This window comes from Denticeps clupeoides, chromosome 4 (genome assembly GCF_900700375.1).
Source record: "Denticeps clupeoides chromosome 4, fDenClu1.1, whole genome shotgun sequence".
Lineage (NCBI taxonomy): Eukaryota > Metazoa > Chordata > Actinopteri > Clupeiformes > Denticipitidae > Denticeps > Denticeps clupeoides.
Window position 1 is genome coordinate 9,542,790 of NC_041710.1, and position 19,762 is coordinate 9,562,551.

The following is a 19,762-nucleotide window of genomic DNA, read 5'->3' on the forward strand; positions in this document are numbered from 1 at the left end:
CCAGCAGTTCTACAATGGCCACTCATTGACCCTTTTAAACCACAGGGATCAGCACCAAGGACAGTTCCACTTGTTTATTTAACATCTGCTATGGTTAACCATACTTAAGTGTAGAAAAGTTGAACAAGTGTTTAGCAATGAACTGTAGTTTTATTATTTTTATGCTCCAAATTACTACAAATTCTTCACATTCCATAAAGCTCCAGAGCCACTGTTACATAATTTCTGATTGTATACATTTGAGTTTCTATTGTCTGAATACAACTCTGAAGACGGCACTGCTGCCTCTCACAACTGTATCACAGAAGCACAGCGGAGCTCCCATTTCCCTTTGGTGCCATTTCTAAGGTTTTTTTTTTTTTCCTTTTCCCGACACTTTTCCTGTGTGTAGTCAGCAAGAGTAGTCTCTTTCACCATTTGCTTCCCCGTCCCTCTAATCACAGCCCAGTCAATGGCAGCCAATCAGAGACTACTCTCCTCAACTCCTACTTCCTTGTCTATCAGAGCGAGGTGGGGGGGTTACAGAGCAAGAAGGAGAAAATGAGTGTGTGTGTGTGTGTGAGCACAAGAGAGAGAGGACGAGAGAGAGAGGCAGCTGGGCTCCTGCATACAACTGTAGTCAGTCTTGGAATCCGTGCGCTGCCAGCAGACAAGCCCTACCACAGCCCTGAAACGAGGACAGATGACATGTATTCAGCGAGACAGAGGAGCTTTTTGTGAGGTAGGAGCCACTTACCAGTTCCCTTCCATTAAATGCTTATTTTCTGTTCACTAAACTATGCAGGAAGCATGCAAGCTGCCTGCTATATTTATATATTTTTTGCTCTAGAGATATTTGGCTCCATTTTAGGCAAATGGCTTATAGACAATATTACTTTGCTTATAAAATTCTTCATTTCTGACACTTTTATCTGCATCTGTGTTTGTTTTAATAAGGAGACAGAAATGTGTATGTTTTAAATATGGTCATCTCAGGATCAGATTTATACTATTACAAGGCATTGCTGAGGGTAAAACTTTATAAGGAAAATTAATCTCAACAGGAGTACCTTAAGCACTTATGAAAAAAAGCAGAAGCAACAAATAGATATGAAGTTCATGACACAAACACTGCCAATTCTCTGGCAAGTCTCCTTCTCGTCGTGTCTGAGTTCAACGCGACGCAGTCATTTCAGCCGCACGCCGGTGCCAGAGTGAGCTGCAGGCTGCGCGGCTCATAACGTGGTGCTCCAGAGTTGTTTGCGTTTGATCTTTCCTGCTCAGGATATGAGGCTCACGGATGGCAACGGCTTTGATGCGTCAGTCACTGCTGTCTCACCACCACCCAGTAAGTCTTAGCTGGGGAGTACGGTACAAATGCCTGGACAAACAGTGGATTCTGTTTTCGCACTGCATGGCTGGGGCTTTCGTGCAGCCTGTATTCATGCAAAGGTTTTGTTAAGTTTATCAGCTTGAGCGGACACTCGTGCACAAAAGTGTGTGTTCAATCAATGCAAGATCTGCCATTTCTTATCAGTGCCTGAGTAATCGTGATGGACTGAATTGCATGCACAACTGGCCAGCAACCCTCAAAAATGCCGCACAATCAGGCACAGGCCACAGGCCATCCCTTTTTCTCCACAGAGTCGATGCTTTGCACCATCAGCATAACTAGGTGTAAAGTTCAACACCACCCCAACACCCCCACCGCCCCCAGATTTATATGACAGAGGGACGGAAGAGCGATCACATAATGGATTTACTGTTTTAGTCAATTAAAGTGCGCACATCCTCTGGCTCTCTTTGTGTCATGAGTGTAATTGCCTTTCAACATGGAAGTAAATCACAAGATAAACTCCCAGTGCCTCCTTTTAAGGCAGTTACTCAGAGTTAAAGGCGGGTGGCGGGGCTGGAGGAGGGACATAATGGGATTAAATTCTATGACAGTCAATTGATTTTTTTTTTTTTCTTTTGTGGTGGCATAATGTGATATTAGTTGCTGTAATAAGCCAGTGCTAAACATACATTTCAATAGAAATCTACTTGCAGACCTAAGAATATCATAAAAATTGGGGATAAAGTAAACTAATTAGAAAGTCATTACTTGGATTGATCTAAGTGAAAAGGTCATCTTGTTGTTCACTCATACAGCGCTTTTCTGCCGTCCATCTTAGGTCACTGGAAGTCCAATTCCCTCAGAAGCCCACTGAGAGATGATAACACTGTTTGACTCATTAAGTCCGAGACCTATAAACCAGCACATGAGATCCATTGAATCTAATCATCTTCAACTCAAATAAAGAGCCCAGGCACGCTGGAATCAAAGCCATTGCTCCAGGCAGGTACTCAACATGCATTGTGTCTGATCTTTATCAAAGTTTCAAAACAAAGAGAGTCTGGCATGAATATTTCAAAGCAGGGAGGTATCCAGTTTGGGGGGAGAAGGGTAGATGGCTGGACAGGTGCTGGACTTTTACTCAGTCGGCTGTGCCATGAAGAAAGTCTTGGGCTCCCCCATGTGGTGGTTAAAGGATTTGGAGATGATGTCTTGCAAATTACAGTACATTGAAATCTTTGAGACCGTTCAAGGGTTTAGAATTGATGCAAAAGGTAGCCAACTAATCTGACGAAGGGCATCTGCATTAAGAAAACCGATAATCATTGAAACTTTTTAAAGCCTGGCTCTTGTTTGCTTGTAATTGGTCTCTCTACGTTCCTGCAGATTTTCCATTCATTAACAGACATTTCCAGCTGCCATTGCCACTTACATCATTAATATGTGTGCGTTAGATGTTTTATTTTACTGAACAAAATGATTCTTGCTAAGCGAAAACAAGCACATCTCTAAATGTCCCTAAACCTCTGAATAGCAGTTTGATGAATGCATTTATTTATTATTCATTGAGGGCCAAGGTGTCAATATATAGGCCTCAGCCTTCACAAGAACAAGGCTCAAACAAGTGAGCCATTAACTCCACAACTTGACTACTGAGTGTTTACCATCTGAAATTCATTAGCAGCTGAAGGCTCTGCTGTATGCTGTTCTGCTTGTTATGCGCTGTGCATGCTGGGATTAATATCCACTATGCTAATGACATTCTTGAAAAGGCTTTAAATGATAATTGCTACGTTCAATCATAATAACAATCAAAATGGATTAATTGCTTCAATAGGGAGTTTGAGTTTAGAAGCACAGGAGGGAATTTGCGATAATGTTGCCAGTCAGGCCAAGTATTAAGCATATTTAAAAAAGGCAAAGCTCTACATCATAGTCCTTGCCCTTCGTAGGGTGTCATTATTCAATTCCATCTCATTCATTGTCATTGCTGAACTCTGTCACATCACCATTAATATTAGTTCAGCAAGTAATGTATCCATCCACGTTGAGACCCTAAAGACATTATTTTCAGGAGGCCACACTTGTCTGTAGGTCGAGATTATTCCATGATAACCAGACCCATTTTGCTGAGTCGAGGCCTATCAGCAGCTAGGGAAGAGCCTTGTTTATGCCATTTGCACAGAAGAGCTCAGTTCAGCTCAGTAATTCCATGGAAATTGCTACTTGGAAGCCTTGGAATTTTTCTGCAGGCAATGACACACTTGTATTGAATATAAAGTCATGTAATCTAGCTGCATCAAAGATAAAATAAAATATTTTATTTAAGGTGGAAAATGTGGAATATGCCTGAGCAACAAGGTAAATAAGATAAATAAGTAAAGACATAAATATAAAAAAATGGGTAATAAATGCATTCCTTCTCAGCAATAATAAGAGTAACTCCAGCATCTGGCACTCACATTCTTTCTCTCCATTTCACCTTTCAGGGTATTGTAAAGATCAAAGCAAGGACTACAATGTGAAATTTGCTTGTACTGCCATCTACTCCACAAGGGCTGCTTCATTAGACTAGGTGGCGCTGTATGTCTTGAGGATTGATTGGATACAACGATGATGAATCGCTTCTTCCTGCGGCTGGTGCTCCTTTTCCTTCTTCTCACGAGCTTGCTGGCTCTGAGTCCAATGCAGAGGAAGGATGGAGATCTGAGGCCAACCAGTGTGAGTGGAGATGGGAAAATTCTGCGGCGAGCCAAGCGTGGTTGGATGTGGAACCAGTTCTACCTGATGGAGGAATATACGGCGAGTGAATACCAGTACGTAGGCAAGGTGAGCCCGCAGTCCAGAGGATGAATTGTACAAACATAAGTGGTGCCACACTGATCCATAGCCAGATCTACTATTTTAGATATTCCCCTAAACATGATCTATATATAGCTGTGTATTGTGCCATATCGTACAGCTAATATTATAATTACGGTCATCTTTTGGGTGTAATGTGAACTGCTAGCACAGTGCAGAGGGTATTGACAATTTTATTTTTTTAAAAATTTTTTTTAAGGCAGATTTGCACGGAACGTCTTTCTAATGCACATGAACAGCCTTTATTTAAATAAATAGGAAAAAAATGCAGGAATAAACTTGATGTTTATGCACTGCTTATGTCAGCTTGCTAAGACTTGAAGGAGACAGATGTTTAATCGTCACAAGCAAGTCCAGTATATACAATATTTTTGATTTACTAATGAGATGGCCTTTTGAAGCTTGTGTCTTTCAGTGAGCCATTGTTAAATTGCATCACAGTGCTATGCTTTGACAGAATTTTCCAGCCTCCTTGAGTCTGGGAGGAAGAATGAAAAAGAAATTGTAGGGTTTGGTGGAGGCTCTGAATGCTAATCAAGAGATTCATTGTTTAATGCTGGCACATCTTCTACAGCTTTGGTTTTTATTCAAATTAAGATTAGGAACGAACCTAAGTGGAGTACAACATCATGATTCATTTCCCAGAGTGACATCACCTTACAGGAATCTACTAATGTTGTGTGATAATTCTGAATAAATTTAATGAATGGATAATTTGGGCACCCAGAAGAGCAATGTGAACAGCTCTGTGTTTTGTTAACTTTGATTTTCAGATTGTTACTAAACATGCTTTTGCACAGAAATGTGAAGGCTAAATGCATTATTGGCAAGTAAAAACACAGTTATGCAAACTTGACTTAAAGCCAACTTGAACATATGGCAGAAACAAGGATGCTGCTGCTTTGGCATGAAAGGTCTATAAATGCACAGTTCTTTGTTCCTCACATCTGTTAAAACTGAGACCAGCTGCTAGACATATTTAAAGTAAAATCACTTAAAGCTGCTTCATTGTGAAGATTGTGTAGTTTCCAAAACTTGCAACATTAAAAGGGCACAAAGGCCAGAATAGAATAAGAAACCAAACAACTAATGTTCACTCACAAACAAGAGACTCACAGCAGACGTCAGGACCAGTACTGGGAACAAAGGGAAGGGATGTACACAGAACACAACTGGGGCATTCAGATCACAAGACAGGGATCCAGGGCCAATCCAGGGAGACTGGAGGAATGGAAAAAACAAACTGCTGGTTTGGTATCTTGGCCATGGTCATCTATAATTATATTGAATTTAAAATAAAGTACAATAACAAACAGAAACCAAAAGGCTTCATATAACATATTCCAGTGTTATTGTTTTAGTTTGATATTGACTTCTAATTACTAATTAATGTCAGTTTACTTTAATACTCCCAAATACATAAACCCTCACTGTAATCTGAATCATGTTTAGCAACAGAACGGGGCAATATCCACAACTTTCCACTTATACCACAAAATAATAAATTGTTGTACTGTAAATAATATATATATAAAAGTGTTAATTAGCAAGCTTGTCAATTATAACACATTTGTACTTGAAGGAATCTGTGTTTGTTTACAGTATATCATCTAGAAAATTAAGAACCTGAAAGTAGCATTTAGAAAAAAAAAAGTTAATAAATTATTATAACCATAATGTTCTTTGAATAAGTATAATGATTAAAAATTAAATTGTTATTAAATTAAAAATAGAATTATGCAGTAGAACAGCTTGCACTTGCTACCAGTGATCTTTTATTTCATTCTAACGCTCCTCTGGCCCTCACCCATCAACAGAGGTGGGAAGTTCAAAGACAGTGCTTATCTGAAACCACTTGCCTCTGCTTAATGTATGACTCGATATCCAAATTTAATCTAGTCTACCCAGTGTAATGTGGCTCCCAATGTCTATGCTCCATGCAGAATCCTATGAAATTAATTATTAACCCATCTGCTTTTAACCCATCCCCTTTAGTGAGCAGTGTGTGGGAACGGTACTTTACTCAATGACACCTCAGTGGCTTGGGATTCGAATCGGCAACCTTCTGATTATGGGTCCATTTCCTTACCCACTAGGCCAACCACTGCCCAAATGGGTTCTGTGTGATACATTGAGGGTTCAATGCTGTCAATTCTAGACAGAAGGCTGTAAACCACAAAGGTGTAATCAAGAAAATGTGTGTAGGACAGAAGTCCATTATTTGAGAAAAATGCAGCTTGACATAAAGAAAAGAGAACTTTTCCAAGGCAGTCCAAACTTGAGTAAATCTACACTGTTTTTATTCTTCTGGTCAAGACCTATAATTTACTCAAAAGAATATTACTGTTCTTTTGTCTTAAGCTTAGACAGGCTGTACTACTACAAGGATCGTACACTCATATTCCCTGGTGTTGTTGTTCTCTTCTAATTGGAAAGGATAATACTGTAACAGTGTTTCAGTGGAAAGTGTCCTGGTTCTGCTCAGCAACTGTAGCAACGTATTTCAAAGGTGATCTTCTTCCTGGACAAAGTTTTGCCAGTTCACACTGAAACAGCACTAATGTCAGATATACATGGTAGGATGGATGCAAGACACACAAACAGGGAATATAATAAAATAAACTGGGCACTTGTGCCTTCAGCCTGTCACACTTTTCCCACATGAAGCAAAATGAATATTGACAGAACCAGGACAAAACTAAACAAGGAAACATTCATATTAATTACAAAAGATGAAGACTAATCAAGGTAATCAGCAAACATAAAGCTACAGTCTGGGAAACACAGAACTAGGAAAGTGTTCAGATTGTGACAGTAGATTAGATTAGATTAGATTAGATTCAACTTTATTGTCATTACACATGTACAAGTACAGGGCAACGAAATGTAGTTTAGGTCTAACCAGAAGTGCAAAAAGCAGCAAGTGCAGGATACAGTTCAAATAAGTTATATATATATATATACATAAAGTGATATGTGCTATACATAAAGTGATATGTGCAGTACAAAGTGATATGTGCAGTACAAAGTGATATGTGCAGTACAAAGTGATAGTACAGTGCAGTGATTATCAGGAGTGTATGGGGGGGCAGAGGAGTTCAGCAAGGAAACAGCTCTGGGAAAAAAGCTGTTCCTGAGTCTGCTGGTTCTTGTCCGTGGTAGTCTGAACCGTCTGCCTGAAGGCAGGAGAGAGAACAGTTCGTGGGCCGGGTGGGAGGAGTCCTTAAGAATACTGTGAGCTCGACGCAGACAGTGCTTCCTCTGGATTTCCTCAATGGATGGAAGTGGAGTCCCTGTGATGCGCTGGGCAGTTTTCACCACCCGCTGCATCGCCTTACGCTCAGCAACAGTGCAGCTTCCATACCACAGTACATTCCCAAGATGTGACCCATGTGCCGATATCCATTGTAGTCCGCATCCTAGCCCAGCACCCATCTGCTCCTTCCAGTCATCGCCCTGAAACCCCACTGGGCAGAAGGCTCCTCTCCGCCTCAAGCAACACCAGGGTCAGGGGAAATGAGAGGCAGGCACCCCACTGGAGACTGTGAGATGAGCATTGGGATCCTGCAGAATGGATGTCCACGCAACCACCAGCATCACGAACCGTATGACCCAAGAAGACCAAAGAAAGTTCATGGTTTGGTGAGATGAAGAGCCAGTGTTTAGTCACTGTCCATGGGACAAAAAAAAAAACACAAAAAAAAACAGGATATTTACATTTACAGACAAAACAAAGGTCAAAATGATGAATGACAGAACAAGGACAAGACAGAGCAAGTATACATTCATACTAATTACTACAGATGAAAAAATCAAGGTAATCAGTGAATCACAAGACAGAGCAAACACAAAATTAGTTCTGTAAAACCAGCTATCCTGGTCTACAAGGAGGCATCGTACTCATGCCTTGTTTTCATGATTGACTTCATGTGTTCCCGGGTATTCATACGGGGCAGTGGTGGCCTAGTGGTTAAGGAAGCGGCCCCGTAATCAGAAGGTTGCTGGTTCGAATCTTGATCCGCCAAGGTGCTACTGAGGTGCCACTGAGCAAAGCACCGTCCCCACACACTGCTCCCTGGGCGCTTGTCATGGCTGCCCACTGCTCACTCAGGGTGATGGGTTAAATGCAGAGGACAAATTTCACTGTGTGCACCGTGTGCTGTGCTGCTGTGTTCCACATGTGACCATCACTTCACTTTATTGATTTAAGCCATGTCATGTCGCCAAGCTGTCGGTTTTGCTGTTGTGTTTGGTTACGCGTTAAAATGATGATATGGGCATATCATGTGGGTTATGTTTTACTATTAAAATAAGATGTCTTACACTTGCGCCTCGTGGTTTATCTGTGACATCGTGACCAGTTCCCCTTTTATTTCTCTTTTAAATAACATTTCAAAGGAATTACCGTTCCGTAATCTAGGTCACTATTGTTTTACATTAATTCAAAAACCAAAGTCTTACAAAAATCTGGCTTTTAAGTGGTTCAGAGCAGGCAGTCTCAGTACCTTGGGAGCTTGGGAGTTGTGCTAATTTTTACCACTCATGCTCCTATTTATCATTTATAAATGTATGTGTTCATTGAATGTGTTCATGCTCAATACTGTTCCTGGAGATCCCTCCGTGCTGTTCTCTCCCAGGTGCTCAGGCTTAACTTCACGTAATGACAGAATGTGATGGAGCAGGACTATGGACTATGCAAAATGAACTATGAATCTGCCTCGCTTTTTTTGTTGTGTGTTTGCACAGCTTCACTCGAACATGGACAGAGGAGACGGCACAGTGAGATACATCCTCACGGGAGAAGGAGCCGGGACAATTTTTCAGATTGATGAAAAGTCGGGTGATCTGCATGCCACCAAAAAGCTGGACAGAGAAGAAAAGGCCTTTTACACCCTCCGTGTCAAGGCTGTCAGCACAAGAACAAACCGCTCCCTAGAGCCAGAAACTGAATTCGTTATAAAAATACATGACATCAACGACAATGAGCCAAAATTTTCCAAGGCCATCTACACAGCGAGTGTCCCTGAAATGTCTTCTGTTGGTAAGAGTTTTTAATGCTTTCTTTTCATTTGATTGCGTTATTTCTCAGACTTTCCATAGTTACTTTTCAGTCTGCATGCAAGGTCAAAGTTAACTTCAAAGCCTCGGGTTCAAAGAACAAAGACCTCCATGTTTCTCCACTCCACACCTACAAACGTTCAAAAGGATTTTGTAATTATATCCAAATCAGATAGTCTTGTAACATGATGTGTGTTAATGATCACATGAATCTGCTCAGGGTATGCAATGTATTATTCATACCATATTTACTCAAGTATCTTACAGTTTCAATAGGTCTGAATTTTGCCAGGGCCGGGAGACAAATCACAAAGCAGAGAGAGAAGTCATATGCATTATACAAAAGCAGGCACAGAAACCAAAACACAGTCGGATACTTGTTCACCTTGGCCACGCACCGGCAAACAGGCGTCTTAGCTCGAGCCCACACGTTATATGCAACTGCCATATGAAGTCGGCCAACGAGTCACGGGGCAGGTGGGGGTGACAGCAATTCCACAAACTCTTCACACACTGTCCACCCCAGAACATAACAGATGCATCAAGTAATAAAAACATAAAAAAATACGGCTCTACATGCACAGAAACAATCACTTTTTTCTGTTGGTTGCATATCGTTCATCTCTCTCTCTCGCTCTCTCTCTCTCTCTTATTTTATTCTCTAAGCACTGGCTGTTACATCTCATCTTGAATATTTTAACTGACCACACCTCAGTCTCTGATGGCATGTGTCTGATGCCTGAGGGCTTGTTTGCTTGTTTGTTGCACTACCCCTTCTCTCATCCGCGACAAATATGAATCGGTCTTTGACGGTCTTTAATTAAAAGCACTGGGAACTGTAATTTTTTCATAAAGATTCGTTTTATCTGAGCAAGAAATGTGAGGTAAAATGAATCTACCAGCTCAAGTGAAGGCACAGAAAAAGCGGAAATTTAGCAAGTCCCGCTGGAGGTTTCTTCTCAGGTCCCCTGTTTGAATGAAGGGGTGTTCCAACACAGGTCGACTGGAGGAGCAGTGAGAGCATGTTTTCAGAACCAACCTGCTCATTTATTCTGATCTACGGAAAATAAACTGCTACCTGTTGTCTGCATTAAATAAGCCTTCAAGAAGTCAGCACCCATGCACGTGCACAGCCTTCAAAGTTGCACATGAATGGCTTTGAAAAACAGAAATGGATTGCAGTGGTCATGTCCACTGAAAACTTTAAAATAAATAAATAAAAATGTGGCATGAAAATTGCTATTCGCGAGCATCCCTTTTCAGGCATAACATAATAATCGTACAATTTTGTGACTGGTCAAAAATCGCAGTATAGGGACATGAAAGAGTGCAGAGAAAAAAAGATTGGCTATAACAGCTGCATAAAGTGCCCCTATGAAGTAAACAGATGGTGACAACACAAGGGTCCGTATTTATGGATTCTGCATTTTATTATTTATTAATTTCATCTAATTAAGTGGCTTATTATTCCATCTGTTGTCAAATACATTCAAGGCCAATGTGTGGGTGTTATATGACTCACCATAAAAGACGGACAAATTCTGAGCATGACCTTTAACCCTGTGACTGCTTGAGCGTTGCTGTTTTCTTCACCTTTGCATGAATGTAGGGCCAAGTTGGAACACACTGTCAGAAAGCCACAGTAAAAAGGCTGCTGAATATAAAAGCAGCAGCGCTGCAGACAGAAAACATGTCCAAAGACCAATAGGAATACGTGCAGCCTTAACTGCCACGCACAGAAGTGACTTTTTCATGTTTTGCCTTTTAGCCGAACTCTCTTTTTGATGATAGAGCATGTTGAATGATGTTTTTCTACTCTGGAGCTTTTGTGATTGTGCCTCTGGTGCCTAGGAAACTAAATGACTGTAATCTGTGCCCAGGGAGGGTTACCTTCTCTTTATGTCTGCACGTCCCCCTGAATCAGATATGTTTTATGTATGCAGGCATTTTTGATTTGAGAGAGCACTTCAAGTGCTGACACGAGCGCAGACCTGCTGGCGGACAGCAAGAACTCTATTTGCACATCCTATTGAATTTTTCTGTTTTATTTGAACCCCTCGTTCTCATTCCAAGCTCATCAATCATGAGAAATGGACAAAATCATAGGGGACAGGCCGAGCGCCGACGCACAAGTCTGTCACACAGTTGTGCAGCTAAAAATACACAAGACGAATGCCCCCACCTCCCCATGCATATTTAAAAAGGGCTATGCTGGCAATAGTCCATCCCCCTTTGCTGAAGACACCATGCCAACTATCAGTCTGTGCTCACCTTGCAGAAAACCTAATTATCTTCTTTTCAAGTGACAGAATGAAACGCCTGTTTATTTGCATTCAAATCAGATGCACGCCTGGAATAACAATTCAAGTGGAAGTACTTAAAAAAAAAAAATGCAAAACACAGTTGTCATATAGTCACAAACCAGCTAACTGTTTGAGAAAGATGAGCAATAATAATAGAGAAATAGGGTAGCATGGTAAATATTTCATTTTGCACCTTGGAGGATTATAAAGGATAGAAGTATAAAAAAAAAAAGTAATAAAGAGACTTTCCCAGCAGCATTTCTCAGAAGCAGGACATGTACTGAAATAACGGCTACTTACTTGGGGTGTTAAATAGATCCCATTCAGCAGTGGATGAGAGGCTACTTACAACTCGCCGACTTTCACATTGTTGCCTCCCGACTGCAGGCACCTCAGTGCTGGAAGTCACAGCCATGGACGCGGATGACGCCTCGTACGGGAACAGCGCTAAGCTGGTGTACAGCATCCTGCAAGGTCAGCCCTACTTCTCGGTGGAGCCTGACACAGGTTGGTCCCTGGAGCGCACAGATCAAGGCCGCCTTGCAGCTGATAAACACACCTGAGGCATTACAGATACACAGAGCAGAGCACAATACTGCATTGATGTTCTTCCCCATAGGGGATGTAGGGCTTTTAGAAATGCATTCAGTGGTCTACTCTGCTTTAATAAATCTGTGAGCGTGTGTTTTGGTCTAATAGATTCATATAGCTGCTAACTATTTGCTTCTCAGGCTGGATCAAAATAGCCCTGCCCGATATGGACCGCGAGGTGCGGGAGCAATATCAGGTGGTAATTCAGGCCAAGGACATGGCGGGACAGATGGGTGGTCTTTCTGGGACCACCACTGTCAACATCAGCCTGACTGACGTCAATGACAGTCCGCCACGTTTCTCTTACAGTAAGGTTTACATACATGGATCTACATATGAGTGCTTTCATACAAAAATGTAACAATTAAAATGACTTCTGTTTTCAAGGTTCTTATCAGCTCAGTGCTTTGGAATCGGCTCAGATCGGATCAGTGGTTGGCAGGATCAAGGCCAAGGATGGTGATGAAGGGGAAAATGCCGATATGGAGTACGACATTGTGGACGGGGATGGAAGGGACATTTTTAGTATCTATACTGACAGGATAACGCAGGAAGGTGTGGTCACGCTGAAGAAGGTAAGTCGGCATTTGCTATCCTGAAGTTTTTCGCACATGATATCAGAAAAGTTTTTTGTAAAGACATAACAAAAAAGATTTTTGGATGTATCATGCTTTTTTTAAGAACCTACTTCTTCATTCAAAACAGTTATGCCCTTGAATAAGTGACAAGTCTTAATTAACATCTTTAGGCAATTTACTTAACAGCCATTTTCTTAGGCCCCACGGCAGTTATTTTAGCCTGACAAGACAAGGATCTCATGCTAATGAATTGTGAGACTCATAACACATAAACAGCAACTACTAAAAAAAAAAAAAAAAACTGGCATACTTTTCTGTTTTTCTGGAGTTAGGGCTATGTTTGACTGGAATGGGGTTGAATGTCCATTGAATATTGTTTAAGTGGTGTGTCTTATTTCTGCAGAAACTGGATTATGAACAACAAAGAGTGTACACAGTAAAGGTGGAGGTGTGCAACACAAACGTGGACCCCCGCTTCCTCTCTTTTGGCCCTTTTAAGGACACGGCCACTGTTAAGATCCTGACGCAGGATGTGGATGAGCCTCCCGTCTTCAGCCAGTCACAATATGTCATCGAAGTGCAAGAAGACACGCTCAAGGGAATGGTTATTGGGCGAGTCACAGCCTGGGATCCAGACAGCACACATCACCCTGTAAAGTGAGTCTAACAAAATCTTTATTGCTTATTTTGAGAAGCATCTTTCCTTTTTTTCACTACAATGGCAAATGATGTTACCTGAAACCTCAGTGTCTTAAAAGAATACTGTGGTGTGCAATATTATTCAGAAATTATTTCCATTCCATAATAATATTCCATCCATTCCATAATTTTGTCCTTTAGTAATTCCAAAATCTCTCAAGCCTCTTTCCAAAATGTTTTAAAATTGCACAAGGGGATGTAGCACAACCATGACAACAATCAGAATGATCTAATAAGTATTAAATATTAATAAAACCATAATCATTTATGTTAGCAGATTAATTTTTGCAGTCTATTCAACAGACTCAATCTTAATAATTCAGTGTATCTGCTAATGAGTTTGTTTCATTTTTTTGCATCTTAATCAGAAACATTTACCACTACTGAACAATTCAGGGTTAATGAACAGACACTAATGAATAAATGAATATGCACGGTTGTGTAGTCTCTTAAATATTTATACAGTTGTAGTTTCTGTTTTGCAAAGCTTTTTTTCTGTTGTATAATTTTTACATTTCACTTCCACTCCTTCTAATAAAGAACAGAAGGCGACTCAGAAAAGCACTAATGGAACTATGTAATATAACAGGACATATTCCTCTGATTTGTTGTTTCCACTTAGTAGTACAAAGAGTAGATTCACATTTTAATTATTTTCCTAAACAGATGTTGTGCTCAAAAATGTCTGGTAATACACATCGCTCAACCAGATAATGGATTCAGATGAATGTTTTCCATTTAAGGGTTCAGCTTTATTATTATTGCATGCAGAGCAGTGTGTCTCCAAGGACGCAACAATCCACCCACATTTCTTGTTTATAGCTTGCTCTCATCTGAGCACCACCTTGATAAATAAAAAAAAAAAAAACAAATAGCGCTTAGCATTTTTATTTATTTATTTCTTTCGTGCAGGTACTCCATAGACAAGCATACAAACCGAGACCGATTCTTCCATATAGACGTGTCAGACGGATCAATCACCGCTTTGCAGTCTCTGGACAGGGAGTCCTCAAAATGGCACAACATTTCTGTGCTTGCTACTGAAATAAGTGAGTCCCCTTGAGACTACTGAAATGTCCCAAAAAAACCTAGACACTTAACATACTATATATTCTTTTCTTTAAAAATAATTTAATAAAGTCATAGCCCTGTACTACTATTCCTTAAATTGTCTCAAAGTAAAGGGTGTTTTGTGTTTTGTTATATTCACAATAGAACACTGAGTAAATGGCTGCAACATTTTTACAATAGTATGAAACACTTCATCTCTTTCAGATAACCCCCAACAAATGAGTCGAGCCCCTGTGCTCATTAAAGTGCTGGATGTCAATGACAACGCTCCTGAGTTTGCGATGTATTATGAAACCTTTGTGTGTGAAAATGTCAAAGCTGGACAGGTACAGAGCCAACTATGACACGCTGTTGCTGCACCCAAATGTCACTAACATGAATGTTAACTGCAGGGTGCTTATCAAGCATACAGTCTTGTCTACACTCTACTCTCATTTATTTGTACACCTTTTACTCGCACAAACATATGATGGATGCATGTTACAAAACCAACTTATTGTGACCCACTGTAACTGCTGTTACACCACTTTTGAAATATAATAAATTGTGTTGTATAATACATTCTATTATTGTTATTAAACTCACAAACAGGGCACTATTTTCAAATAGTGCAGTAAGTGATAGTTCTCTAGTGCAAGGTCAAGAGTGTCCTCAGGATTTACATATAAAAGTATAAGCATTTATCAGACGCCCTTATAAAGAGCAACTTACAATCTGTAGTTACAGGGACAGTCCCCCCAGAGCAATTTAGGGTTAAGTGTCTTGCTCAGGGACACAATGGTAGTAAGTGAGATTTGAACCTGGGTCTTCTGGTTCATAGGCGAGTGTGTTACCCGCTAGGCTACTACCACCGGATCATTTGGAGTGTGAGGCATCAATCTTGTGCCTTCTCCCATGTTTATAAAAACATTTCATAAAAAAGCATAGATGTCAAAGACTTAATCAACTGCACTACAACAAAAAGGGTAGTTGGATTTTCTTCTTCAAAAAAGTACACACGCACACAAAGTAGAAAGAATTGCGATCTTAGGTCTTTGTTTTTATTTTCTCATTATCAGTAAAGAGAGATCTCATAAGCTTTATTTCATTATTCATACATACACATACACTCACACACATACATACAAAGTGTTGATTAAGCGCTCCATCATAGTTGTCCTCTCATTACGCACAACCACACAGATCAGAGGTAAGCATGCTGACTTGATTTTCAAAGATGTTAAAGAATTTATTTTACTTCTTCATTTCATTAACCAAACAGGCAGTTCAACGTTCATCAGGAATGCTACCTCTTATCCACTCTGTGCATTTTAAAGACACTTTGTAATCATTTCTGTTGCTTAGCTCATCCAGACCATAAGTGCTACCGACATGGACGAACCACTGGATGGACACAAGTTCATGTTCAGTTTGAGTTTCTCCAATCCAAACTTTACTGTACTGGATAATGAAGGTGAGAACATGAAGGTGATCTGTATGCCCATGAGAATTATTCACATTTGTTTATCAGACATTGATTGCAACACATTTCTAGCAATTTAAGAAAATGTTCAAAAATAGGATCATATTGCTATTAGTGTTTATTATAGCATTAACGTGTCCTTTAATGTTCAGTACCCTTTCAATTGTCTAAATTTGTTCCTTGTCATTATGCTCTATTTGGAAAATGTGGTGTTCTGAGGTACACCTCATGATTGCTCTCAAAAAGCAAACATCAGAGGCTTTAGATTCCACAATATCCTGTATTTCCTCACTTGTGTTGCTTCAAGAGCAGCTTAGTTTAACTTGCCTGTTCTTGTTCAATATAACATGCATAGTCATAGCATGGTCACTGGTTGCCACATTGTTCATGGTCTCTTTCTCCCTAAACATAATAAATGCAATGCAGTTGTTTTTCTTTGTTGACCACCACTGTTATGTTTCGCCTCTAACATTTCAGACCCCCCAATATTTTTTGTTCCATGTTTTTTATTTGCTCATGACCGTACGGAATTATGATTCACCTTTACAATAAAAAAACATGCTTTTTTATTGGTCTTAGTGGTCTCCTAATACTGTGTCTATTCAGGCATGGTACAGAATTACAGCCACTTTGAGCCCGTCCCACAATGAGATTTCCCCAGGATGCACCGATTCTGTGTCGGTAGCTTTAAATGCAAATGAGGAGGAGAGAGTCAGGGTAAGGAGAACAGTGGCCTATAGCATCATCAACCTCATCAATTACCAACCACTATGTTTGGCCCAGACAGGAATCGTGTCTGCATTTTTCTACAAAAAAATGGAATTAACCCATTGGTTCTTCAGAGGCCCATTGGTTTGGAAGCCATGACCGTCAGTGGAGCACACTCTTTAGGGGAGGTGTGCAAAATTCTCTGGGCAAGCAAAGCAAGAGAAAGGGGAGGTAACCTTTCCTCATATGATGTCATAAAGGGCAAAATTCCAGATCTGACCATATGAGCTTCCGCTCTCTGAACGGCGAAGCAGAATGACCATACTCTTTACACATATTACCATTTCTGGCCACTGCAGGACCATAGACAGGCTGGGGGAACTCGTATTAATGTTAAGCAATCTAACAATGTGAAATTTCTCTGTCATGCTAATTTTAATAATAACTAAATTACTGATTTTGGCATGGTTTAAGTTCATAACACTATAATAAGCGATAAATTATATGCAATACGTGTTATAAAGAAAGCCTTTAGATATTGTTATTTATGATTATAGAAACTGCACCTATATTATCTGCTAGATAACACGGCTCGAATCCTGACCAGGCGAAGTGGATTTAATCGGCATGAACTGAGCGCCTACTACCTGCCCGTGGTTATCTCAGACAACGACTATCCTGCCCAGACCAGCACCAGCACGCTGACCATCCGTGTGTGTGGCTGTGACCGCAGCGGCAACATGCGCTCATGCAGCGTGGAAGCCCTTGTCCTGCCTGCTGGCCTCAGCACGGGGGCACTGGTGGCCGTCCTCCTCTGCATCATCCTCCTCCTCAGTAAGTGTTCACAATGAGCGCCCCATCATAAAAAATATATGGATTCTTTCAAATATATAAATATGTATGAATGTACGTGTGTGTGTTGTACTGCTGCCTGAACAGTAATGCTCAAGCACGAAAATATGAAGGATTGCAGAATTTGATGTTTTTCTTCATACTTTATGCCTATTGAAACACTTATTAAATCAGTTTTCAATGAGTAGGTTTGCCTTTTGCCATTTGCCTTCGTAAGGAAATGTGGGTCCCGTTCATAAACTGTGGTATTTGTCATGGTATCTGTTTGCTGCCTCAGAATAGCAAAATGCCAGCAGTTTGCCAAACCACACCAAAAAAAAAAAAAAAAAAGGATGCATGGTGAGAAAATGGCCAACGTGCCACCAGAAACCAATGCAAAGCACATATATAAACAAACGCATATGACCCAAATACATTCTATATATAGGTGTTTACATGATCTAGAAAATATAAAAAGAATCATTCATTGTTTGCGCTTTCCCTGCCTCTAACATCACTGTTAATCTCACAGTGATTGTGGTGCTGTTTTCTGCACTGAAGAAGCAGAGAAGAAAAAAAACACTGATAATGTCCAAAGAGGATGTCCGGGACAACGTGGTAAGCTACAATGACGAAGGAGGTGGGGAGGAGGACACCCAGGCATTTGACATCGGCACCCTGCGCCACCCAGAGACCATGGAGAGCAGCAAGCAAAGACGTGACATCATTCCTGAAATGTTGTTCTCCTACCACCGACCATCGCCCACTGCGGAATGCACCGACGTCAGAGACTTCATCAACTGCAGGCTGGAGGAGAACAATGCCGACCCCTCTGCCCCTCCGTATGACTCCCTCGCCACGTACGCCTTCGAGGGAAGCGGTTCCATCGCTGAGTCCCTGAGCTCCCTCGAGTCCAGTGCCACAGATGGTGACCATGAGTACGAGTTCCTGAGCAGCTGGGGTCCTCAGTTTAAAAAACTGGCTGACATGTACATAGGAAAGGACAGCAGCAGGAACACCTAACGGTGCACTACGTCCCTACCTTTCATCAAAAGGGGAATTTGTGAACACTTGAATGTTAATCGGCTTTCTTCATTTTACTTTTCTTTTTTCTATGTACTTGATCAAACTTCTTATCAATTTTATTATTTTTTTTCCCCAAACATTCAAAATGTGTTGCGAGTTTTGTATTGAGGACCAAAGTGGTGGCTGACAGAATCCATACAGTTTTATTATTCAACTGATCTGACATGATGTCTGCAAACAGAATGTAACTTAATGTATTTTGGATGAGTTCTTGGACTAAATTTGTATTTCTCGCTCAACTCTTGCATTTTGTCAAGGTGTGCTGTATGTTAATGCAAAGTCAGTGAGGACTAATGTCACACGTCAAGTCGAGTGCACATGGACATCTTTGTCTTGTGTTTTCTATGTAATTTTTATAAGTATATTTTTAATAAAAATCAATAAATAATGAAAACAAATAGCACGTCATATGCAATTTCATATTTTTTAGAATCACATATTTAATATATCATTGACAACAACCATATTTCCACTGAAACTAAGCAGACCTGGGCCTGGGATCTTCTTTTATAAAAGGGGTTGTAGTAGTGGTGGATTTTTGTGTATCTAAATATCTGGGCTCAAATTTGTGTGCACATCATGATAATAAGTTATTCTGATTTATTCTGAAATAAGATATTGCCATTTTTTTCTCACCTATAGCTTTTCATATAATGAGGAGTTGAAATAAAATCCCTGTGAAGTAGATTGTTGAAATGATGACTGTTTGCCATCAACATTTTTTCTCTACTTGTGGCAGCTTTGAAAATAATTAGTATCATTAAAGAAACTTCTCATGGTGAGTTGTTCAGAAATGTGCATGAAAGTATCCACTCATCAGCTCTTTTCGACTATAACGATTTCTCTCCCACGCACAAATCAGACCTGATGAGCGCATGGCACAAAGCCCAACTGATTTTGAGGGGGTGCAGTGGAAAGGCACAGAAACCCTCCATGTAGCATGTACAGACTATGTGTAGGATGATGGAAAACAACCCTCTCTAAACATTCTCCAACCCCAACACATGGCATAACATCGGTTTGGTGGTGGTGAAGTGTTATTCATGAACACCCACCGGCCCATCCAAACAGAAATAAACCACAAATTCACATGCAGCAATTTATGAGGACAATACGTTGGGTCAAAATGTTCTGAACAGTACCCATTATCATTGTTTGTCAGGTCATTAAATGACATTGATTCTTGCTAATAGTTATA

General features: G+C 40.4%; 1 protein-coding gene across 5 annotated transcripts; it reads left to right on the forward strand.

Annotated features, from left to right (window-relative positions):
* The first annotated feature begins 225 nt into the window (after positions 1–225).
* Positions 226–19,047, forward strand: cdh10a (cadherin 10, type 2a (T2-cadherin)). 5 transcript variants are annotated; one of them, XM_028976612.1, is made up of 15 exons: positions 226–348; positions 444–721; positions 1,264–1,327; positions 2,154–2,321; positions 3,805–4,144; positions 8,924–9,218; positions 11,926–12,045; positions 12,270–12,437; positions 12,517–12,704; positions 13,111–13,364; positions 14,319–14,455; positions 14,682–14,803; positions 15,822–15,930; positions 17,230–17,481; positions 18,011–19,046. In XM_028976612.1, the coding sequence occupies exons 5-15, from the start codon at positions 3,929–3,931 to the stop codon at positions 18,499–18,501; spliced, it is 2,352 nt and encodes a 783-aa protein (XP_028832445.1). In that variant the 5' UTR covers positions 226–348; positions 444–721; positions 1,264–1,327; positions 2,154–2,321; positions 3,805–3,928; the 3' UTR covers positions 18,502–19,046. The 5 variants fall into 5 exon arrangements, with proteins under 5 accessions (XP_028832445.1, XP_028832447.1, XP_028832444.1 ...); XM_028976614.1 differs by lacking the exon at positions 1,264–1,327 and having other exon boundaries at positions 11,926–12,012; positions 18,011–19,047; XM_028976611.1 differs by lacking the exon at positions 1,264–1,327.
* The last annotated feature ends 715 nt before the right edge of the window (positions 19,048–19,762 follow it).